The sequence below is a fragment of the Apus apus genome, chromosome 2 (genome assembly GCF_020740795.1).
Source record: "Apus apus isolate bApuApu2 chromosome 2, bApuApu2.pri.cur, whole genome shotgun sequence".
NCBI lineage: Eukaryota > Metazoa > Chordata > Aves > Apodiformes > Apodidae > Apus > Apus apus.
The window spans coordinates 153,354,091-153,377,137 of record NC_067283.1 but is presented as its reverse complement, the minus strand read 5'-3'; the positions used below and the strand labels follow the sequence as shown (position 1 = coordinate 153,377,137).

At 52.9% G+C, this 23,047-nt stretch overlaps 1 protein-coding gene across 1 annotated transcript in view; it reads left to right on the top strand.

Moving 5' to 3' along the window:
* PTP4A3 (protein tyrosine phosphatase 4A3) overlaps window positions 1-23,047 on the top strand; it is a 50,855-nt gene that overhangs the window by 22,657 nt on the left and 5,151 nt on the right. Inside the window, exons 2-5 of the mRNA XM_051612489.1 lie at window positions 15,094-15,960; window positions 19,377-19,469; window positions 21,412-21,542; window positions 22,447-22,521. Of these exons, the coding sequence (XP_051468449.1) occupies window positions 15,856-15,960; window positions 19,377-19,469; window positions 21,412-21,542; window positions 22,447-22,521 (404 nt within the window). The 5' untranslated portion in view covers window positions 15,094-15,855. The remainder of the gene's footprint in view (window positions 1-15,093; window positions 15,961-19,376; window positions 19,470-21,411; window positions 21,543-22,446; window positions 22,522-23,047) is intronic.

Below are 23,047 nucleotides of genomic sequence, written 5' to 3'. Positions count from 1 at the left end.
CAGAGATTTCGTTGAGCTCTTGTTTGTTTTGTTGAAGTGAACAGGTCAAGGACTGGGGTTTTATCCATGCTCTGGCATCAAAGGGATGGTCCCAGCTGCTGGGAATTGTCCTCGTCCTTGAGGCTGTGGCCACAGGCTGGGAGGATGGCCAGGGTGTGCTGCTGGTGAGGAGGTGGTGACACTGTCACCAGCTTTGGGGGCAGCAGCACCCATGACAGTTGTTCTGCCAAGCTCCTGCCTACAAAGTGGGTGAGTTAATCCTTGTTGTTAACCAAAACCTTCTATTCCTATCCCTATGCAAAGCTTGGGCACTGTGCCTGTCTCCCGGGGAGCAGATTTGGGGCAGGTGTCCCTCTGTGGTTGAGTTGGGTGAAGGCTTCATGGTACATCAGTGCAGCTCACTACAGTCCTGCAGGCTCTTGGAGGCTCCACCTGCAGGTCCAGCTTCACAGGAGAGGTCAGCTGGTATTTCCAGACTCTGCAGGGAAGCCTCTTGGCAACATCCCCAAAGTCCTTCAGGTGCCACCATCGGGTGGAGCAAATGCAGCGCACACGTGTAGATCTCAAGGGAAGTCCTTCTGCTGTCTTTCTACTAAATGCCTGCCCAGGGAGTGCTAATGACAGCAGGGAGGATGTGCTCCATCTGCTTGGTGAACGACACTTACGGTAGATCTGGAAACAGGGCGGAGGTGTTTTATCCACCAGCTGATAAAAGAAAACGCCGGGGAAATTCCGGCCTGTTCCTTGTTCGCGCCGTCCCTTGGCATCTAAAGACAGCGCTGATTTAGCAGCTCTTGGCTGCCCATCCCAGTCCCCACGCTGCCCATGGAGCTGTGCCAGTGCAGCTGCCTGTTTATAGGGAGATGGGGCAGGAACAGATCCAGCTGAAAATCAACTCTTTCTGTTTATATGTCGTTCCCACCAAGGCGGGATCGGTTCCTGGGGGTCTTTGCCATTGACACCTCGATGCCCTCGTGCTGGCAGGGCAGAGCCAACCCGGGGGGCAGCTGACTTTGTACTGGAGTGGTTGAGCCCAGGGCATTATGGCTGGAGGGGACATGGTGCCCCTTGTCTCTGCTCCCTCAGGTTGGACCACGGTGGGACAGCATGTCCCTGGACTGGTTTTCAAATAATCATAGAATGATTTGGACTTAAAGGGACCTTAAAAGATCATCTAGTTCCAACCCCCCTGCCACAGGCAGGGACACCTCCCACTAGACCAAATTGCTCCAAGCCCCATCCAACCTGGCCTTGAACACTTCCAGGGGTGGAGCAGCCACAGCTTCTCTAGGTAACCTGTTCCAATGTCTCACCACCCTACAGTGAAGAATTTCTTCTTAATGTCTAACCTAAATCTCCCCTCCTCCAGTTCTAATCCATTACCCCTTGTCCTCTCACTGCAAGCCCTTGTAAAAGGTCCCTCCCAAGCTTTCCTGTAGCCCCTTCAGGCACTGGAAGGTGCTCTAAGATCTCCCTAGAGCCTTCTCTTCTCCAGGCTGAACACCCCAACTCTGTCAGCTCATTTCCATAGCTGAGCTGCTCCAGCCCTTGGATCATCTTCATGGCGTCCTGTGGAATTGCCCCAGTACATCCAGGCTCTGCTTATGTTGGGGGGCCCCAGAGCTGGACATGGTTCTTCAGGTGGGGTCTTACAAGAGCAAAATTTGGTTGCTGTTGGTTGTCATGTGCAATGTGCAATTAACATTATTTGTAGAAGAGCAAAATGTTCTTTCTGCTGGCTGCTGTGAGGACCCTGTGCACAGCTCTTGTAGGGCATTGTCGTGTGTTTTTTCTGCTGAGATAGGACAGTTTTCAGCAAGGAGCCAGGTTATTAATAGGAATGCCCTCAATTTAGCTGCTTTTCCATACCATGGGAACTTATAATGGGTGAATTGATCCAGCCCTTAGTCAGCACTGGGTGTTTCTGCTCCTCTGCAAGGTCTTAATAGATTTTCCTCATGCTGTGTTTGCTGTTCACTGCAGCCCTGCTCTTTAGGAAGCAGCAGGAAGAAGAGATAGAGAAAAATCTTCCCCTCCTCCCTGGGGTTCACCCAAGACAGGCAGGTTTGGGTATGGCTGCCTGCCTCCCTCCCCAGGCTGAAACCATCCTTCATGCCCCTGGGACCAGAGAAGCAGGAACAGCTTTGGTTGACTCACAAACCCAGTATTTAACCTGGTCAGCTGAGGTGCTTCTGACAACCTCTTGTTTCTGACAGATCAGGAACACCCAGGGTAGGTCCTGCAGCTCCCCTGTGGAGCCTTTACATGTGGGAGCACCTGGCAATGCTGATCAAGGAGTCCAGGGTAGGGATGGGTGGTGCCAAGTGCAGCAGGCCCAGAGATGAGAAGGGATGATGATGGGGCACCTTGGGCTTTAGGCATGTTCCTGTTGTTTTCATGGTACATGTAGCCAGGGATGCTGGAGAGATGCAGGTCCCACCAGCTTTTCAGAGCTCAGTGGCTCAGTGCCCAGGAGCTTCTGGCAGGATGGTTGGAATATCACTGAGGTAAGAGTCCTGGGTTTGCCTCTCCCTGGGGTCTTGTGCAAAGAACCTTTCACCTACACAGCAGCTTTGGCTTTTTGCTTAGTTTTGGGCTTGCTTTTTCATTCACACTTTCCCCTCAGCAAGAGGCAGAACATGTGCACGTGCATCCCCAAAAACATTTGTTATCCTCAGTAGCTGGCTGCTGGCTTCATCCTACATGATGAATTTGGAGTTATGGTTTAATTTATCCAGGAAAATTCATTTACTTTCAGCTCAGTTAGAGCCTGCTGTGGTGCAGCCAGGGTGGCTGGGAAATGCCACCCACACTGGGGTGTCAAAATGCCCATGAAACCATCCAGGAGTGGAGCAGAGCTGGAGGAACTTGCGTGTCTCCAGGCCTTTAAAGCTTACCCCTGGGGCCAGGGAGGATGTGGAAAGCAGGGATGAAACGACACGTCCTGCCTGTCCCATCCCTTCTGGATCCGGCCGTAGGAGCTGGGGAAGTTTTCCTGCAGAGCAGGGTGGGGAGGCTTCACATCTGAGCCTTCATTTAATTTTCAGGTGATAAAAACATTGCTTCCCTGCCCAGCCAGCACCTTCAAATGCTTCCTTTTCTGCAGGGGATTTGGATTTCCCTGAAAGGCAGGCCCGGTGTTATGCAAATATCTCAATGAAAGAAAGTCAAAGCCAAAGTAGGCTCCTGAGTAAGCATTCCTGGGCATTTCTTGAGCAGTCAGATGCTCTTTTGCCAATTTGTTGGTGTTGCAGGGAGGAGCAGCATGGTGCTGCTGACTGCAGGCTCCACATTGTCCCAAGAGCAGTATCAGTCTGGAAAGGTAGAATCATAGAATCATAGAATATGCTGAGTTGGAAGGGGCCCATCAGGATCATCGAGTCCAACTCCTGTCCCTGTGTAGGGCACCCCAAGAATCACACCATGTGCTTGAGAGCATCATCCAAAGGCTTCTTGAACTGAGGCAGGCTTGGTGCTGTGACCACTGCCCTGGGGAGCTTGTTCCAGTGCTCAACCACCCTCTGGGGGAAAAACCTTGTCCTGATACCCAACCTAAACCTCCCCTGATTCAGCTTCCTGCCATTTCCCTGGTTCCTGTCATTGGTCACAGGAGGGAAGAGATCAGGACCTGCCCCATCTCTTCCCCTGGTGAGGAAGCCACAGACTGCAGTGAGGTCACCCCTCAGCCTCCTCTTCTCCAAGCTGAATAATCCAAGTGACCTCAGCTGGTAAGTCATCCCATCCAGACCCTTCACCATCCTCGTGGCTCTCCTTTGAATACTCTCCAGTAGCTTAATGTCTTTTTTATCTTGTGGTGCCCAAAATTGCACGCAGTACTCAAGATGAGGTACTTTGAGGTTGCAGTGTCCCACCATTGGATTTGCTTTCCCTGAGTGCACCATTCCGTGGGATGTGACATCCCTCCTTGTTGTGGTGTTTGCATGAGGTTCCACAAATGGCACTGTAGGTAGGATGGGTTTCATCCTTTTCATTCCCCTGAGGACATGGTTCTTCTCCTTCAATGCTCTCCAAAATCACCTGGGCACCCTCCATCTCAGCCAGGTGAGCTGTGCTGCAGGACCTTCTTGCTTTCCCTTCTGGGATGGGGAGAGAAGCGAGTAGCAGCATCGTGTGGCAGCCCTGGCATCTCCTGGCAGAGCAGGATTTTTCCTCATGCAAATCATCACAATTTCTCTTTCGGAGATGCCAGGGCTTTTGCTGGCTTCCATAAAGCCACTGCTGGAAATCCTTCCTGTGAATGACAGGAATACAGTTGGATGTCTCTGTTCATCCTACGTATCGAAAGGCAGTTCAGTTAAGTGACAAGAAGCAGTGGGATCTGAATAGTTTGCCATCAGTTCCTAGTTTTAGCTGGTTTTGCGTCAAACAGAGGCCAGGAGCAGCCTTGGCATGTCAGAGCTCTGCTGCATGGCAAAGGGGGATGTGATTTAAACTCATCTAGAGTGCTGGTATCTGCTTTCCCCTTCTGGTTCTCAGCCCAAAGGGACCAGCTTGATTCTAACAGGGGAGCCCAAGACCATGTCCTAAGCTGCAGCGTTGTAGGACTCTGGTCCCCTCGCCAAAGAGGTTTTCAGCACGTTTTCTTAAAGCTCTGAGAGTCCTGTTCCAGCAAGGATTTTCAATCCCTTGCCAAATCTTGAATTCAATTTGGAACCCACTCAATGAAGAGGTGAGCTGGGAGGATGCTGGCACAGAGCACCTCAGGAAAGGGCCGTAGTGTCACCTGGCCACCCTGACCACTGGGCAGTCATACAATCAGAGAATGGTTTGGGATGGAAGGGACTATGGGCAGGGACAGCTTCCACTAGACCCAGTTGTTCCAAGACCCATCCAGCCTGGCATTAAACACTTCCAGGGAGGGGGCATCCACAGCTTCTTTGGACAGCCTTTTCCAGTGTCTTATCACTTTCATCATAAATAATTTCTTCCTTAAGACCAATCTAAATTTACCATGGAATCACAGAATTGCCAAAGTTGGAAGGGACCTCTAGAGATCATCTGGTCCAACTCCCCTGCTAAAGCAGGATCACCCAGAGCACATTACCCAGGGCTGCATCCAGGTGGGTCTGGAATGTCTCCAGAGAAGGGGACTCCACAGCCTCCCTGGGCAGCCTGTCCCAGGGCTCTGTCACCCTCACAGGAAAGAAGTTTTTCCTCATATTTAAATGGAACTTGGCATGTTCCAGCTTGTGCCCATTGTCCCTCATCCTGTCACTGGGAACTACTGAACAGAGTCTGGCTCCATCCTCCTTGCACCCACCCTTTAGATACTTGTAGGCCTTAATAAGGTCTCCCCTCAGCCTTCTCTTCTCCAGGCTAGAGAGTCCCAGCTCTCTCAGCCTTTCCACATAAGGAAGATGCTCCAGTCCCCCTGTCATCTTTGTCACCCTCCCCTTTTAGCTTAAGACCATTGTCACTTGCCACTACAGGCCATGGTAAAATTTCTTTGCACTGGCTCCATCTTCTTCCTCCAAAGTGATGCTCAGTTCTTCCTCCTCTTTCCAGTTTCTTCCCCCATCTCCTGTGTTGATGGGATGTAACTTGGGCCAAGGACAAGGGGCTTCACATACATGGGCTGAGCAGTGGTGGGACTTTGCAGAGCAAGTGGAGACTCATGTATCCTGCCAGCAAGAGCAGCTGCAGCTTTTGGCATTCCATCCCCTTTGATCTTTTATTTGAAATACAACCACCTTTACTTGCTCTGCAGGCTCTCACAGGCAAGGGGCAGGTGTCTCTGGGCACCTGCCAGGACCGTGTCCCTTGGTGCTGGATGTTTTGTACAAGAGCAGAAGTGGCCCTGGTCTTGTCCCTGTTGCTGGTGGTGGCCCAGTGCAGGGGGGCAGGAGAGGGTACAGGATCAGGCCATGCCCACAGATGACAGCTCAGAGGTATCTGCTTTTGTCCTTTGAGCTTTATCAACCTGTTGTCTTTGCAGATGACGGGGTCAAGTGCACCCTCCGTGACTGCAGTCATCACCAAGCTGGGTGGGGGTCATGATCTGGTTATGGGTAGGAAGGGTCTGCAGAGGGACCTGGACAAGCTGGGTTGATGGGATGAGACCAATTGTATGAGATTCAGGCAGGCCAAGTGCCAGGTCCTGCACTGGGACCACAGCAACCGCATGCAACGCTACGGGCTTGGGGAAGAGTGGCTGGAAAGTGCCCTGCAGAAAAGGACCTGGGAGTGTTGGTCCATAGCCAGCTGAGTATGAACCAGCAGTCCCAGGTGGCCAAGAAGGCCACCAGCATCCTGGCTCGTATCAGTAATAGTGTGGCCAGCAAGACCAGGGCAGGGATTGTCCCCCTCTGTGTGGCACTGGTGAGGCTGCACCTGGAATCCTGGGGTCAGTTTTGGGCCCCTCACAGCAAGAAGGACCTTAAGGGGCTGGAGTGTGTCCAGAGGAGAGCAATGGAGCTGGTGAAGGGTCTGGAGAACAAGTTGTATGAGGAGCAGCTGAGGGAACTGGGGGTGTTCAGTCTGGAGAGAAGGAGGCTGAGGGGAGACCTTACTGCTCTCTACTACTACCTGAAGGGAGGTTGCAGCGAGGTGGGGTTTTGTCTCTTCTCCCAAGTAACAAGCGAGAGGACAAGAGGAAATGGCCTCATGTGTGCCAGGAGAGGTTTAGATTGGATCTGAGGAAAAATTTCTTCCCCATAAGGGTTTTCAGGTACTGGAACAGGCTGCCCAGGGCAGTGGTGGAGTCACCATCCCTGGAGGAATTTCAAAGCCATGTAGATGTGGTGCTTATGGTTTGGTGGTGGATGTGGCTGGGTTAACAGTTGGACTCCATGATCTTAAAGGTCTTTTCCAACCAAAACTATGCTATGATTCTGTGATTCTGTGCCTGGGCACCATTGGACCTTGCAGCATCCCACACAGAAGCAGGGCATTTTCCCACCTCCCTTCACTTGCTCCGTGGTTTTTGATGATCCTAGCACACCCATCATGTTTCCTCTGGCATCTCTCTGTATTATTAGCAGCCCTGGGGTACCTCTGAGTACCTGCATGCAGCATCTCTGTCCCATCCTGCTGGAAAAGGGACAGCTCTGGAAGGCTGTTGTAAGGAGTGGTTTCTGCTGTGGGGGTGACAGCAATCAGGGTTGGTGAAGACAAGGAATTGTCCCAGGATTTTCCATGCAGCACAGTCCTCTTGGGGTGGTGGCTTTCCCTTCAAAAGTGCTTCAGTGTCCAACATGAGGGAGAGGGCTGGCCCCCAACAGCCTGTCACACAATATGTGTGACTCTGTCTCCATGGGATGAAATGTGCAGACCAAATTCTGGAGGGCAAGGATGAGGTGGTTTGGGAAGACAGCCATGGAGAGCAGAGGATCTGGATGGTGGAGGAAGCTGAAGGACCCACAAACCCCATCTCAGCCTGGTGCCATTGACTTGGAAGAGCTGCCTTTCCCCAGAGTTTGGCTCCTCTGGTCAGTGCTGGCTGTAGCCCGATGCCACCAGAGAAGGTCTTTCCATGGAGCTCATCACAGGCAGAGCATGTTTTGTTCTCTCCAGTGCTGCCATCCCCAGCATGTCATGGACCAGAGTGTACTTTCAACACTGTCTACAGATCGAAATCCACCAGTTGGGTAGACTGAGTCCCCTGGAGCCCCCTTCTTCGTCAACAAATGTCCCATCAAAGCCACTGCAGCTGGTTGGCTCTGGGGGTTGTGCAAGACGTGCCGATGACACAGAGAGGGCCCTTTGGTCAGAGCTGCTGTTGGCTTGATGGGAAGGTAGGAACCAGGCAGCATAGGGACATCTTCACATCGAGGTGCTAGCACCGACTGGGGACATGTGAAAGAGCAAAGTTCAAGTCTGGTGGAAAAGGAGGTCGTTGAAAACTAGGGGCCAGAGCACCAGCGCTGGGGTGGGTGGTGGAAAAACTAAATGCAGGCTGCACCTCTCCCAGAAATAACCTCCTTGGCATGGGATCTAGCTGTACTTGGAAGGGGAGGTCACAACAACCCCCCTGTACCCTTCCTGAGCTGCTGCCCATGCTCCTGGTGCTTCCCCCGTAAGCGCCGTCGCTGCCCTCCTGCGTTTTGCCCTTTAAACACCTGCCGCGAGTATTAACATCCTCCTGAAATGCTGCAAGAAACCACAAGAAAAGATGAGCAGATGTTCAGCCATGCCTGAGACTTGGGGTGGGAGAGGCATGCAGGGGGGTTGGGGAGAGATTGGGGTTGGCTTCCCCGACCCCCGCCTCGTGTGAGTTTTGGGGCAAGGATGCTGCTTAGGGATTTTTTTCTTTCCAAGGAAGCCAGGAAATGCCCCATGAGATGCAGAGTTGTTTGGGTTTGGTTTTTTTTTTCTTTTCCCTGATTCCTCTGGCCAAAAGAAATCCCTGAAGGATTGGGGGAAGTGGGGGGGCAGAGCAGGTCCCCAGTATTTGGGGTGCCTGACTTCCCTTTGCATCAGGCACTGGAGCGTGGGGACTGGCTGTCCCCAAATGACCGAGCCTTTAATCCCCCCATCCCCCCCACCAAAAAAAAGAAGCCCTCCAGGGCACACCCTCTGCAGATCTGGGAGGCAGCCAGCCCAAAGCCTGCTATTACTTTTCCCCTTGGAGTTGGCCTCTTTCCGTGCCCCCCCCTCCACCCCTGGCTGTTGTTTTGGTTTTTTTTCCTCTTTCTTTCCCTTCAAATCCAAGCCAGGAAGAGCCTCTGACGTGGGCTCCGTGGCTGCGAGCTCCTCACAGCTGCCGGGGGAAGGCAGCAGAGGGGATATCCCAGATCATAAAACCAGGATCTCGCTGCCACTGGCTGCCTGTGAGTCTATCCACTGCTGGGAACAGGGTGGGAGGGATTGGGGGGGGGGTGGGGGGTGTGCTGATTTTGGCTGGGGGAACCTTTTCTAGCCAGTGCTCAACGTTCGGTGCCTTTTGTGTGTTTTTTACGAGCTGCTTCTGGTGGTTGGATTCCTGTCGGTGCAAGGAGGAGTTCAATTCAAGCTGCTTGGGGGTTACATATGGGGTGAAAACCTGGAACTGCAGCTTAAGGGCTGCTCAGAGGGTTCCTGGAGCCTCTCACCTTTCTTCCAGGGCATTGTCCCACAAACTGTGGACAGGAGGGGCAGGCCTGGCACCGGTGGCCATCCTTGGGTCAGCATGGGGTCTGTGTCCCATGGGGGCTGTGAACCAGCACCAAAGCAGCCAAAAGGGAAAAACAACTCCCAGAGAGCTGTTTTAGGCACTTTATACTCTGTGCCTCAGCCTCTCTTCAAAGGAAGAAAGTGCAAATAACAGATAAAAAGGGGTTGGTCATGTTACCGGGGGCCTCTCAACTTGCACAGCACCGCCAAGACTCTGCTCTTTCTTTCATCTGCCTGGCTGGCTCACTGTCTCGTCTTCCCCCTTCCTCCTTTCCTGGGTGCCTCCTGCTTGCAAATCTCTGTGCTGACATCGTGCTGGCATCTTTCCCCACTGCCTAAATACCACCAAGCTCCTTACATCTGACCAGAAGCTATAAAATCAGGGGCTGTACAGCTCTTCTCTGCTAGTTCACGTGGGAACCAGCATGTACTGTGCTCTAAAAAGGATGTGGAGGGAGATGCAGGAACCCGTTTATCTCACAGGTGGCTTTCTGTGGGCTGCCAAGAGCTCTTCATCGGTTTCCCTCTGTGTCTGGACAATTTTAATTCTCCTTCTTGCTGTTTTGCTCAGAAAATGTCCTCTGCAGCCATAGAAACAAAAAAAATAACCACTTGGAAGACAAACCCAGCCAGGTTCTCCCAGCAGTCGGTGCCGGGCACTGCAGATCCCCACACCCGCTGCCACTTCCCCGTGGTGTCCAGCGTGGCTTTTCCAAGACATCCCTGTTTGCTCTTTCCAACCCTGCACCTGGAGCAGGATGTGCTGGTGGCCACTTATGCCTCTGTCCCCAGGAGACGCCGGCTCCTGCAGGGTGTTTTGTTTCTGTTGCTCGCCTCCCAAAGCTTTCCTGTTTCCTTCCGTGCAGATGCGGCCGGAGGAGATCTCAGCACATTTGCTTTCCTCTTGCCAGGCCCTGGCTGTGGTTGAGGGCTGGGGACAGCATCGTGGTTCCCCAGATCCTGGGACCTCTACTCCTCGGCAGCAGTCCTGGTGGTTCTGATGGCAATGGTGGTGGTGCTGGTGGTGGTGGCAGTCGTGGTGCTGCTGATGGCTGTGGTAGTGCTGGTGGTGGCAGCAGTGGTGGAAGTGGCAGTAGTGGTGTTGTTGGCAGTGACAGTGGCAGTGGTGTCATTGGTGGTGCTACTGGTGCTGGTGACAGTGTTGGAGGTGGCAGTGGTGATGCTGCTGGTGGTGGGTCAGCTTGTGCATGTGACCAAACCTCATAGACCTGCTCACTGCAGTCACTTGTGGCAGTGGTAGATGTGTGCAGAAGTCCTAAGTGGGAATAACTGGGATTGCTCAGAAACTTGCATTCAGTTTTCAGAGTGATGGAAATGCTCATGGCAGGGGTGGGATTTGGAGCAGGGAGGATAGGACTTGATCAGCCCTAAGGGGAGAGGGCCAGTTGGTGCCTTGCTGTGGGGGCTGAAACCAGGAGAGAGACTGAGCAAATGATAGAATGGTTTGGGTCAGAAGGAACCCCAATGATCATCCAGTTCCAACCCCCATGCATGGGCAGGGGCACCTTCCACTTTCCTTTGCCTGGGGAGTCACTGTGCTTAGGAAAACCTGACCTGGCCAACTGTGTCCTGCTAGCCCGAGTACCAGCAGCATAGCTGTGAGGTCTGGCATCTGCTCACAGGTCCAGCCCTGGCCTTTATTTTGCCTCGAGGTGCCAGGAGGAAGAGCAGCCCCATCCCTGCTGTTGCAGTGTCCGTCTCTGAGCAGTTGGGAAGCCAAAGTAATGATGTGTATGATTCTATGAATCAGTGTGATGCTGATTCTATGATTCTATGATAATGGAACCACTGAGTTGCACAGAAGTAATTAGGAGAGCCCTGTGATCACCTCTCCTTTGGGTTGTAGGCAGGGAGGGAGGCTGGTGGCTCTGCTGTGGAAACAGGCTGAGAGAGTTGGGGCTGTTCAGCCTGGAGAAGAGAAGGCTCTGGGGAGACCTTAGAGCACCTTCCAGTGCCTGAAGGGGCTCCAGGAAAGCTGGGGAGGGGCTTGGGACGAGGGCAGGGAGGGATGGGACAAAGGGTAATGGTTTTAAAGAGGAAGAGGGGAGATTTAGGTTAGATTAGGAAGATATTCTTTAGTGTGAGGGTGGTGAGACCCTGGCCCAGGCTGCCCAGGGAAGCTGTGGCTGCCCCATCCCTGGCAGTGTTGAAGGGCAGGTTGGATGGGGCTTGGAGCAACCTGGTCTGGCGGGAGGTGTCCCTGCCCATGCAGGGATGATCTTTAAGGTCCCTTCCAACCCAAACCATTAATAATTCTATGATAGTGCTGAAGTCAGAAGGATATTTATTCACTTGGCAGGTCATTCATTTTAGCTGACATACCCTTTTCCACATCGTTCTGCCGTGCTTAATAGTGGTGACCAGCAGCGCAGCCGGTAGCGCTGGGGATGGTTTGCGATTCAACATCCATTAGGGATTTATGAGCTTTGGGGCTGGATTGCTGGGATGTGCAATTCCCAAAATACTTGAAACGCTTCCAGGGGAGGGGAGACGTTGTGGGAAAGGAGCACTCGCTGTTCTCGTACGGGTCCCAGTGAACCTCCATTTCTGGCAGTGAGTCCACCCAAGCCAATAAAAAATCATATGGTGTCCAGAGCGCCAAGGGAGCAGGAACCGGGTGTTGGATGTTGGTGGGGAGCAAGCTCCAGCTCCTGGCATGTGATGCTGGCGTTGGTGCTCACAGGGAGTGGGTTTAATCCAGGGCACTGTTAAACACAGGCACAGTTTCACAGAATCATAGAATGGTTTGGGTTGGAAGGGACCTTAAAGATCACCAAGTTCGAACTCCCCTGCGTGAGCAGGGACACCTCCCACTTGATCAGGTTGTTCCAAGCCCCATCCAACCTGGCCTTGAATTCCAGGGATGGAGCTTCCACAGCTTCTTTGAACAGCCTGTTCCAGTGTCTCACCACCTTCACACTAAAGAATTTCCTCCTGATCTCTAACCTAAATCTCTCTTCTTTCAGTTTAAAACTGTTACCCATTGTCCTCTTGTAACAAGTGCCTCCCGGGTTTGTGTTAACACAACCCTGCAGCTGGTTAAAACGAGTTATGAGGTTGTTTGGAGGGGGAGAGGTTATTTTTTTGCTGCTTTTCCTTGTGCACTGCAAGCACCTCTCATGCTAGTGCATCCAGGTCAAAAGGGCAGGAGGCAAGACATGGTTAAATGTGTTTCAACCTGAAAGAGCCAAGACCTGGAAGCATTAAAAAGAAAAGCAGGAGACCCTCAGGTCCCTCGTTTCAGAGAAGCTGGGTTTGCAAGGAGATGATTTGGGGCAATACCTGCTTTCTAGCAGCTTGTCCCTTGGAGCAGGCATCTGTGGCTGCCCATCCCTCCGCCTCCATCCCTTTGGATTGACTTCTTATTTCCTTAAAGGAAGGAAGAAACTTGCCAGCAGGGGATTGCCAGCAGGTTTTGCTTCAGAAAGATTCCCTCCCTGGGTTGCTGGCTCTTCTCATGGCCGTGCTGGGCTGCAGCTCACAGGCTGGACCTGTAAGAGACACATAAACAGAAACCAGCCCAAAATTACCATCCACAAATGCCACTTCTTACCCAGCCACAATGAGCTCATTTTGGGGGTGAACAGACCCTGCAAGTGAAGCGATGGGTGGGGACATCACATTAAGCCAGGGAAGAGAGCAAATTTCCCTTCCCATATTGCAGGAACATTGTAAAGTTTGAGCAAAGATCCCAGCTGCCACGGCCCAGCTGGGGAGGCTGAGCTGCCCCAAGGGGGATTAGCATTGCCTTGGGGCTGAGGTGCTCTGAATCTGACCCAAAATGCTGCTGGGAAACAGTTCTCACCTCACTCCTACCCCTCAGCTGAGCTTCCAGCCTCCATCAGCTGCTAAAATCTTTCAGTGAGGCTGGAAAATTCCCCCTGGGATGTCCCACTCATCCCTACAGCCCAGAGTGGGTTTGAACTTCGCAGAACATCCTTGCAAATTATTAGTTTTCATAGAATCCTAGAATGGTTTGAGTTGGAAGGAACCTTAAAGATCATCTAGTCGCAAGCTCCCTGCTATGGGAGGGACACCTCCCACTAGACCAAGTTGCTCCAAGCCCCATCCAACTTGGCCTTGAACGCTTCCAGGGAGGGTTTTTCTTCAGCATCCTGAAGAAAAGGAAAAGCCCAACACATCCTAACTGAAGGAGTCCAGGGGTCAACACTGCTCAGCCATGGGTCATCATCCCAGAGCAGAGCTGGGTCCATCCCATCTCTTCCTGGTTCTAGGGTCATGTTACCTGGGTTTTTTTACAGGAAAAACAGGGAGTCAGGAGTGATGTGATGTAGCTGACAGAGGGATTTGGGACAGCTTGGAAGGGGAAAGGGAACACATCAGGGTTTGTGGAGGAGCTGGGGAGGGCTCAGTGCCAAAATCCCCTGGAGTTTTGGCCCTTTCCCAGCTCCTAGCCCCCTCTAAGAACCTTTCATGGGTGCAAGGATGTGCTGTGTGTCTGGGCTTGCACATGCTGGTAAAAATAAAGAAGTAGTGCCCTGCCAGCAGGAAAGCCCATGATTTTAGCAGCCATGCTTGGGCATGTTTTGGAGAGCAGCCCCACTTCCCCCTGCCACCTCGCCTGGTGGCACCTTCTTCCCTTTGCTGTTTGATTTTTCTTTTTCTTTTTCTTTTTTTTTTCCTGCTATTTGATTGGTTTGCCATTTGATTTTTTCATTCCTGGGTGAAGCAGGAGCCAGACATGGGGTTGTAGATGATGCTCAGGCACGAAGGAGCCAAGTGGCAGCACCTGGGCGGTGCGATGAGCTGGGTCAGTGCTCAGCACACCTCCCTGCTCCTACCTCATCTGGTTGCATCGGGATTAAACATCCCAGAAGGGAAAGTTTCTGGGCTCTGGGGCATCAGGAGGAGAGGTGAGGGGCTGCATGCCAGCCAGACATGGGTTACTTATGTGCTTATGGTCTATTTTGAGGCTCTGGCGCTAAGCAGCTGCTGACCCAGGGCAGGGACCAGCTTCAAAACAAGAGTCTGGTGGGAAACAACCCAGGGAAGCTCCGGGTTTCCCTTATCTCCGAGCAGGGCTGGCAGCACCCTCTGAGCCCACCCTCTCTCAGAGATTTGGCATTTCCACGTTGGGAATTGGATTCTTCCCATTGCCATCCTGGGAGGTGTAGATGCCCCGGGGTTGCGATGCTCCAGCAGTGATGGGGATGCAGAGGAGCGAGCAGGGACATGCATCCATCACCAGGGTTGGCAGACCTGCCTGCCCACAGCCCCCACCTCTGCTTCCCCCCCTCCCCCAGAAGCTCATTTGCAGGCAGCTTATTTGTCCTAAGAGCATTAGTGGTGCATTTGGTGGCCATGAGCCGCTTGAGCAGCGCTGGGAGCGTGTGGCTGATTAAGGGGCAGCAGCAGCTGGTTTGGGCAGTGCCGCCTTGGGGGTGAAAGTATCTGCCATGCATTTGGGGGACACGAAGGTGAGGTCTTGGGGGGACAGGATGGGTGCTGGGGGTGTCAGCTTGTGTGGCTCGGGGGCTTAAATTCACCAGCGGGGTGCTGATGTGGGTCCCTTCCCTACCATGTGCTTTTCCCCTTTGTTGGTGAGTTGTCCCCCTGGCATTTCAGTGCCATTTCAGCTTTCCAGATGATATTTGAGCTTTTTTCTTTAAAAACCACCTTGCTTTCTAATCTCCTGGGAAGATGAGCACGGTCAGGGAAGCTTGTACGGGATGCAGCGGGTACGGGTGCGTTCTGGGGCGCAGTGTGTCGGATCACAGGATGGTTTGGGTTGGAAGGGACCTTAAAGATCATCTAGTCCCAACCCCCTGCATGGGCAGGGACACCTCCCACCAGACCAGGTTGCTCAGAGCCCCATCCAAGCTGCCCTTCAACACTGCCAGGAAGGGAGCATTGTCCTCCCACCCCAGCCAAGGAGCTTGGAGCCATCCTGAGGAGAAGGACACCATCACCCACCATCTTTCCCTTTCCCTCCCTTTCCAGCCTCGCTCTCTGCCAGGATTTATGGAGGTGCTGAGGAGCAGCTCTGAGCCCCACGACCCCCAGCAGCCTGCCCCGTGAAGCAACCCCCGTCCTCCTCACCACGTCTCGCCCCGCCATCCCCACCCTCCGACTCAACCATTCAAGGCTCCCGTGCATGGATCGCCCCAGCGAGGCGCCGCTCCCGGACGCCGCCGACGCCGCCCCGTAGGCTCCCGGCCCCCCGTGCCCCCCAAAAGTACTCCACATACCCCGATGGGGTAACGTGACGGGGGTCACCCTCCCGCCACCGACACCACCCCCCACCTATGCCGAGGCCTTTCTAGAGCGCCAGGGACCGCGCGGCCCCGGAGGCGGCAGCCGCCGTCGCACGCACGCCGAGGACGCCGACACTACAGCAAAGGGATTTTTTTGTTGTTGTTGTTATTATTATTAATTATTATTATTGTATTTTTTTTTTTCGTAATTATTATCATCATCATCATCATCATTAATATTATTTTCCCCCATCTGGCTTTTTTCCCCGGGGAGGCTTTGCGGTGTGTCAAGGAAGCCGGCGCTCTCCCAAGAGCTGGGATTTACTGTTTTGCACAACGTCTGTTTTGTTTTGAGTTCTCAACCCTGTTTTCTTTCGAATTCTGAAGCGCGGAGGGGTTGTTCTTTCGGTGTTTTGGGTTTTTTTTCCCCCCCCCTCTCCGTGCCACGTTTTTCTTGGTTTTTTTGCCCTGCCACCCTCAGCACCACCTCACCCTCCGCCGTCCCACCATGGCCCGGATGAACCGCCCTGCGCCGGTAGAGGTCTGCTACAAGAACATGAGGTTCCTGATCACCCACAACCCCACCAATGCCACGCTCAACACCTTCTTGGAGGTAAGGACAGGAGGCTGGAGAAGAGTGGATGTGGGCCCAGCTCTGTGTTTTGGGGCTGAAAGCTGATGTTGAAATGCAGTGTGGATGAGTAGGGTGAGGCAGTGGCGCATCCCCTTTGGTACTGCAGCCCCTGGTGACATCTCAGGGTGGTGTGTCCAGTTGTCACCAGCATTTTGGGGTTGGTCCAGTTGCTGCTGGCATTTGGGGTAGGATGCTTTGGAGGATCCCAGGTGTGGTGTTGGGATGTGGCAAAGGTGGAGCTGAGTTTCCCTGTTCCTGTTGCGTCTCCCGCATCACATCAGGGGACTTTGCAATGAGGCCCATAGAGTCATAGAATCATTTTGGTTGGAAAAGACTTAAAGATCATCCAGTCTAGCAATTAACCCAGCACTGCCAAGTTCACCACTAAACTACCACATCTATGTGGCTTTTAAATACCTCCAAGGATAGTGACTCCACCACTGCCCTAGGCAGCCTGTTCCAGGGCTTGACAAACCCTTTCAGCAAAACAGTTTTCCTTAATATCCAATCTAAACCTCTCCTGGCACACATGAGGCCATTTCCTCTTGCTTGTTACTTGGGAGAAGAGATCAACACCCACCTCACTCCAACCTCCTTTCAGGTAGCTGTAGAGAGCAGTAAGGTCTCCCCTCAGCCTCCTTTTCTCCAGGCTGAACACCTCCAGTTCTGTCAGTGACTTCTTGTAAGATTTGTGCTCCAGACCCTTCCCCAGCTTGGTTGCCCTTCTCTGGACATGCTCCAGCCCCTCAATGTCCTTCTTGTAGTGAGGGGCCCAAGACAACTCAGGATTTGAGGTGCAGCCTCACCAGAGGGACACATCCCTGCCCTAGTCCAGCTGCCCACACTATTCCTGATACTGGCCAGGATGCTGGTGGCCTTCTTGGCCACCTGGGCACACTGCTGGCCCATGCTAAGCTGGCTGTCAAACCAACACCCCCAGCTGCTTTTCTCCTGGGCACTTTCCAGCCACTCTTCCCCAAGCCTTCAGAGTTGCTCGGGGTTGTTGTGACCCAAAACCAGCAGGATCCAACACCTGACCTTTTTGAAGTCCGTACAGTTGGCCTCAGCTGTGGATGCACACAACCTCCCCTGCATCTCCCAGCACCTCAATGAAGATTTTTTCATCCCAAATATCCCAGGGTCTTTCCATAGTGTCTGGAGCGTGCTGGGCTCTGCACAAAGAGCTGCCTCTGGCACTGGGAGCAGCCAGGAATTACAGGGTGGATAAGGGATGAGTGTCTGCAGTTCAGGGGAGAAAGGCTTTGACTTAATCTTTTTATCAGTGCCTGGGGAGAAGGCAACATCCTGCAGGCTGGTCAAGCTGGCACAAGCAGCTTCTGCTTTCAAGGAGGCATTTGGGGATGTTGCTGCATTTGTGAGGGAACTTGGAGCTGTGTGGTTTTGCCTTAGACCTAAACTACCCTGAGTTCTGATGGGCTGGGAAGAGAGGTCCTCTTGAGCTCAAGGAAACCCTCCCAATGCACACCTGAACAAAACAAATGGGTGCCACTGGCTAAGATAGCTGCAGGAAGGTGGTTAGGATTTGGGGACAGTCACCCCTAAACCCTGCATGCTGCACACAAAGTGATGGGGACAGCAAAGTGGGAAGGGGGGAAATTCCCATTTTGCCCAGCTTCTTAGATTTTTGGCTGAGCTGCCACGTGTGCAGGGGTTTGCTGTGGTCTGGGAAGTGCACACAGGGAAGGAAGGAGATGCTGGGGCCCTCAACACAAGAAGGACATGGAGTTGTTGGAGCGAGTCCAGAGAAGGGAAACAAAGATGATCAGGGGACTGCAGCAGCTCTGCTCTAGAGACAGGCTGGGAGAGTTGGGGTGCTCAGCCTGGAGAAGAGAAGGCTCTGGGGAGACCTTAGAGCACCTTCCAGTGCCTGAACGGGCTCCAGGAAAGCTGGGGAGGGACTTTTTCACAAGGGCCTGTAGCAATAGGATACAATCACAGAATGTCTTGGGTTGGAAGGGACCTCTAAATTCATCTCGTCCAACCCCATACAATAAGCAGGGACATCTCACACTAGAACAGATTGCTCAGAGCCCCATCAAGCCTGACCTTGAATGTCTCCAGGGATGGGGCCCCCACCACCTCTCTAAGCAACCTGTTCCAGTGATCCAGCACCCTCATTTTAAAGAACTTTTTCGTAGTGTTCAACCTAAATCTACCCCCTTTTTCTAGCTTGAAACCATTACCCTCATCCTGTTGTTACATGCCCTAGTGATCAGGTCTTCCCCAGCCTTCTTATTATAGGCCCCTTTCAGGTACTGGAAGGTCACTAAAAGGTCCCCACAGAGTCTTCTCTTCTCCAGGCTGAACAACTTCAACTCCCTCAGCCTGTCTTCATCAGAGAGGTGCTCCAGCCCTCTGATCATTTTCACTGCCCTCCTCTGGACACACTCCAACAGATCCACAAGCTTCTTGTGTTGGGTGCTCCAGATCTGGATGTAGTACTGGATTGGGAACAGTTTCAAGCTGAAAGAGGAGAGATTTAGGTTAGACATTAGGAAGAAAATCTTTCTTCTGAGACACTGGCCCAGGTTGCCCAGGGAGGTCGTGACTGCCCCATCCCTGGCAGTGTTGAAGGGCAGGTTGGATGGGGCTTGGAGCAACCTGATCTAGTGGGAAGTGTCCCTGCCCATGGCAGGAGGGTTGGAAATAGATGATCTTTAATGTCAAGGTCCCTTCCAACCCAAACCATTTGATTATTCTTCGATCATTGAAGGGAATGATCTCATGTGATGCCCTGTGGGGCCAGTACACCAGCTTGTAATCCAGGAGCAATCCATAGGGCAGGTGATAAGCCATGCTGGAATCAACCCAAGCCCCACACCCAAGCCCACAGCACCTTGTGGGTGATGACAGGATTCCCTGAGCAACCTGTAGGATGCTGGGCATGGTTGGCGGGGCACACTACCCAGCCACCTGCATGCATTTCTGCAGCAAGAGTTGCAGCCTCACTGAGCACAAATAGTTTCTCCTTTGGGGAGTTTGCACCCGTGGTCAGGATGTTTCTTTGCCTGGGGGGTAAAGTCCCTCTGGTGTGGCCATCAGGGCTTAAAAATAAACGGCCTCCTTGATGGTCCTGAGTCGTAGAATCATAGAAGGGACCTCTGAAGATTATGAAGTCCAAGGGGTTGTGGAGGTGCTGGGTGAAAAGCCTACTGTGGCCATGTAGCTTTGGTGCCCTGGGATTTCATGCTTGCTTGTGCTTCCCAGGCTGGATGGACCACGGAGGGGTTTGCTCAGGGGTCCAGAGACAGGGCGTGTTTTCGGGTCCACGGGGGTCTAAGTGGTCATAGCAGGGCTTGGATGAGTTGAGGTGAACTGGGGCGTGACCGGCCAGAGCTGTTTCAGACCTCTCCTCCTCCTCCTTCCCTCCCCAGGACCTGAAGAAGTACGGTGCCACCACGGTGGTGCGAGTGTGCGAGGTGACCTACGACAAGACCCCCCTGGAGAAGGACGGGATCACCGTCATGGTAGGTGGGCAGCGTGGATGGGGGGGGGGGGGGATGGGCTGCTAAACACCCCCCGTTTTGGATAGCCCAAAACACCCGGGAGCAGGGTTTGAAGCCCCAACTTGATCTTCGGGGTGAGGCAGGAGAGCTCCCCAGCCCCAGGGCTGAACTGGGGCTGCTGCTCAGAAGAAAGAGAGCGCTGCCCACGCAGCCGAAACTGTGACTCAGGCAGCTGAGCAGGCAGCTGCCCTCCCTGCCTGTCCCTTGGGCTTGAAAGCATCCAGGGATGGAGAGTGCCCAATCCCACGTGGAAGGTGTGCGTGGTTCCTCTTACCCCCCACGTTATCTTATCCAGGGGGCTGTGGATTTTTGGCTCTCCCAGGGGCTGGCTGGTGCAGCTCCGGGGGATGGAAGGGAGCAGGAGAAGGGAAGGAGGCAGCTCAGGCAGCTGCCTGGGCTGCATCTTGGCTGATAAGTCATTGGAGATGATGTCAGACGTGATAGCCCTGCCAGGGAGTTCAGCTCCAGCTGGAAAGGGAGGCTCTGCTCCTTATTCAGGGAAGGGCTTGGAAGTGCCTTGTGACTCCTGGGTGGTCCTCTGTGAGTAGGTCCTTTCTGTATAGCTCTCTCTGTATAATGGATATCCTAGAGAGACAGAAGTAGCTGTATCCTAAATCCTCTAGGATACAGGTAGATAATAGATCCTATGTCTCTCTAGATACAGGTTCCAGATGCTGATCTCTGTCTTTCTGTAGGTACTGTGGCTCTGTAGGGTATGTCTTATAGAGACAGATAGCTGCATCCTACGTAGAGGATCTGTGTGTTGTAGGTCATCTCTGCCCTCTCACAGACCAAATTCTGCCTTTTACCTTGTTTCTGGCTGGAGTCCCTCAGTCTGAGTTTCTATACCTAAGATATACATACTTTATATAGAGAGATACCTATCTCTAGGATACATTTTAAACAGGGAGATGTCTTTATCCTAGAGACAGAAACTGTGCAAGATGCTATATATAAACTTTGTAGTTGATGTATGTTAAGATACAGGTTTATGTACCTATATAGAAACTATGTAGGATAAAGACAGCGATGTCTGTGTCCTGTGTATTTATGGAGAGATACATCTGTGCAGATACAGATCTCACTCATATTTTTAAATATATATACACACACACACCTATATCAAATATATAAAATAGAATCACAGAATGGTTTGGGTTGGAAGGGACTTTTAAAGATCATCCCGTTCCAACCCCCCTGCATGGGCAGGGACACCTCCCACCAGACCAGGTTGCTCCAAGCCCCATCCGACCTGGCCTTCAACACTTCCATGGAGAGGGCATCCACAGCTTCCCTGGGCAACCTGTGCCAGTGTCTCACCACCCTCACAGGAAATAATTTCTTCCTAATGTCTAATCCAAATCTACCGTCTGTGAGCTCACAGAGAACTGTTCCACTTCACACTATCACTCCCTGCCCTTGTAAAAAGCCCTTCCCAGATTTCCTGTAGCCCCTTCAGGTACTGGAAGGTGCTTTAAGATCTCCCTGGAGCCTTCTCCAGGCTGAACAACGCCAACTCAGCCTGTCAGTAGAGGCTAGACAGGAGCTGGCTGGGGTAAGGACTGGGATTGCAGTTCCTCCATCATCCGAACAGGAACTAGGCAGGCAATGGCTGCCATGGTCCACAGGGGCAGAAGGATGTAGAGACCATATTGCAGGACCTGTAGGTGCTCCTGATGGCTGAACCTGTCCACAGGAGATGGGAGGACCCCAGACCTAGACTTACACGGATGCTACATCCCCATGGAGCTGCACTGTGAGCCTCATTGCCTGCACACACGTCCACCTCCCCGCTGCCAAGGTCTGGAACACCATGGCCCTGAGTGAAAAAGCAATCCCCTGAGTTTTTCCCCAGAGCCTGACAGTGTTTCTGTCTTTGCCCAACCTTCCTCCTGCCTTGCAGGACTGGCCGTTCGACGATGGGGCACCTCCTCCCAGCAAGATAGTGGAAGATTGGCTCAACTTGCTGAAGACCAAGTTCTGCGAAGACCCCGGCTGCTGCGTGGCCGTGCACTGCGTGGCCGGCCTGGGGCGGTAAGTCAGAGCCCAGCACCCTGCCTGCCAACCCACCCAAAACCTGCCTGCTCTCCTCTCTTCCACCTTGGAGCAGGGTTTTGGAGCAGTGGAGTCCTTAGCGGGAAGAGACATTCATAGAATCATAGAATCACAGACTGGTTTGGGTTGGAAGGGACCTGAAAGACCATCCAGTTCCAACCCCCTGCATGGGCAGGGACACCTCCCACCAGACCAGGCTGCTCCAAGCCCCATCCAACCTGCCCTTCAACACTGCCAGGGATGGGGCAGCCACAGCTTCTCTGGGCAACCTGTTCCAATGTCTCACCACCCTCATAATAAAGAATTTCCTCCTAATATCTAGTCTCAATCTCCCCTCTTCAAGATTTAAATCATTGCCCCTTGTCCCCTCAGTACATTGATGGGGCTGGCTGGTGCCTGAGCTCCTCCTTGCACTTCTCATGACCAAACCCTGGATACCAAGAGGTTGCCTGGGTTGCTCAGTGCTGTCCTGCCAGTGTCCCACAGGGATTGTGCTTTTGCTAGGAGCTCATTGTGGAAATACTGCAAAACAATTCTGGGTGCAACCGGGAGCCACCGCGTTTCAAGAGTCACCACGTCTTGCTGCTCCCTCCACCACACGTCAGGCTTTGCATGTGCATTTGCCTCCAAAGTCCTGATGCTCAACAGAAGAGCAGCAAACCACTGCCAGTCCCAGCCTGGGGATTTGACCCCTAAAATCAGCCATTCCTTGGGGCGCTGCTTGTAGCTGAATGGAAAGAAAATGCCAACTAAAAGCAGTGCTGGCAATAGCCCACAATGCCACCATTACAGCCCCACGGTGTGTTCCCCCCATCCCAGGGTAGGACATCAGCCCCTGGGCCACATGGCTGGGGGGGTCACCACCACTGCCATTGCCTTTCAGTGCTCCTGTCCTTGTTGCCCTGGCCTTGATCGAGAGCGGGATGAAGTATGAAGATGCCATCCAGTTCATCCGACAGTAAGTCACCGAGTCACTGAGTGGTTCGGGTTGGAAGAGACCTGAAAGATCATCCAGTTCCAACCCCCCTGCATGGGCAGGGACACCTCCCACTAGATCAGGTTGCTCCAAGCCCCAGCCAACCTGTCCTTGAACACTTCCAAGGAGGTGGCACCAACAGCTTCTCTGGGCAACTTGTGCCACCACCCTCAGAGGAAAAAATTTCTTCCTAATATCCAGTTTAAATCTCCCCTCTTTCAGCTTGAAACCATTCCCCCTTCTTCTGTCACTCCAAGCTCCTGTCAAAAGTCCCTTCCCAGCTTTCCTGTAGCCTCTTCAGGTACTGAAAATTGCTCTGAGGTCTCCCCTGAGCCTTTTCTTCTTCTCCAGGCTGAGTCAAGTGAAGTTTTAGGTTCGGGGGATAAAGCAGCCCCTCTCCAAGGATGCCTCATGGTTTTTTGGGGGCACTGGGGTTGCTTTTCTCTTCTTTTTGCATAGAGGAAAACAGGGTGTCAGCCCCAAGTCCCCTGTGCCTTTGCATCAGGGC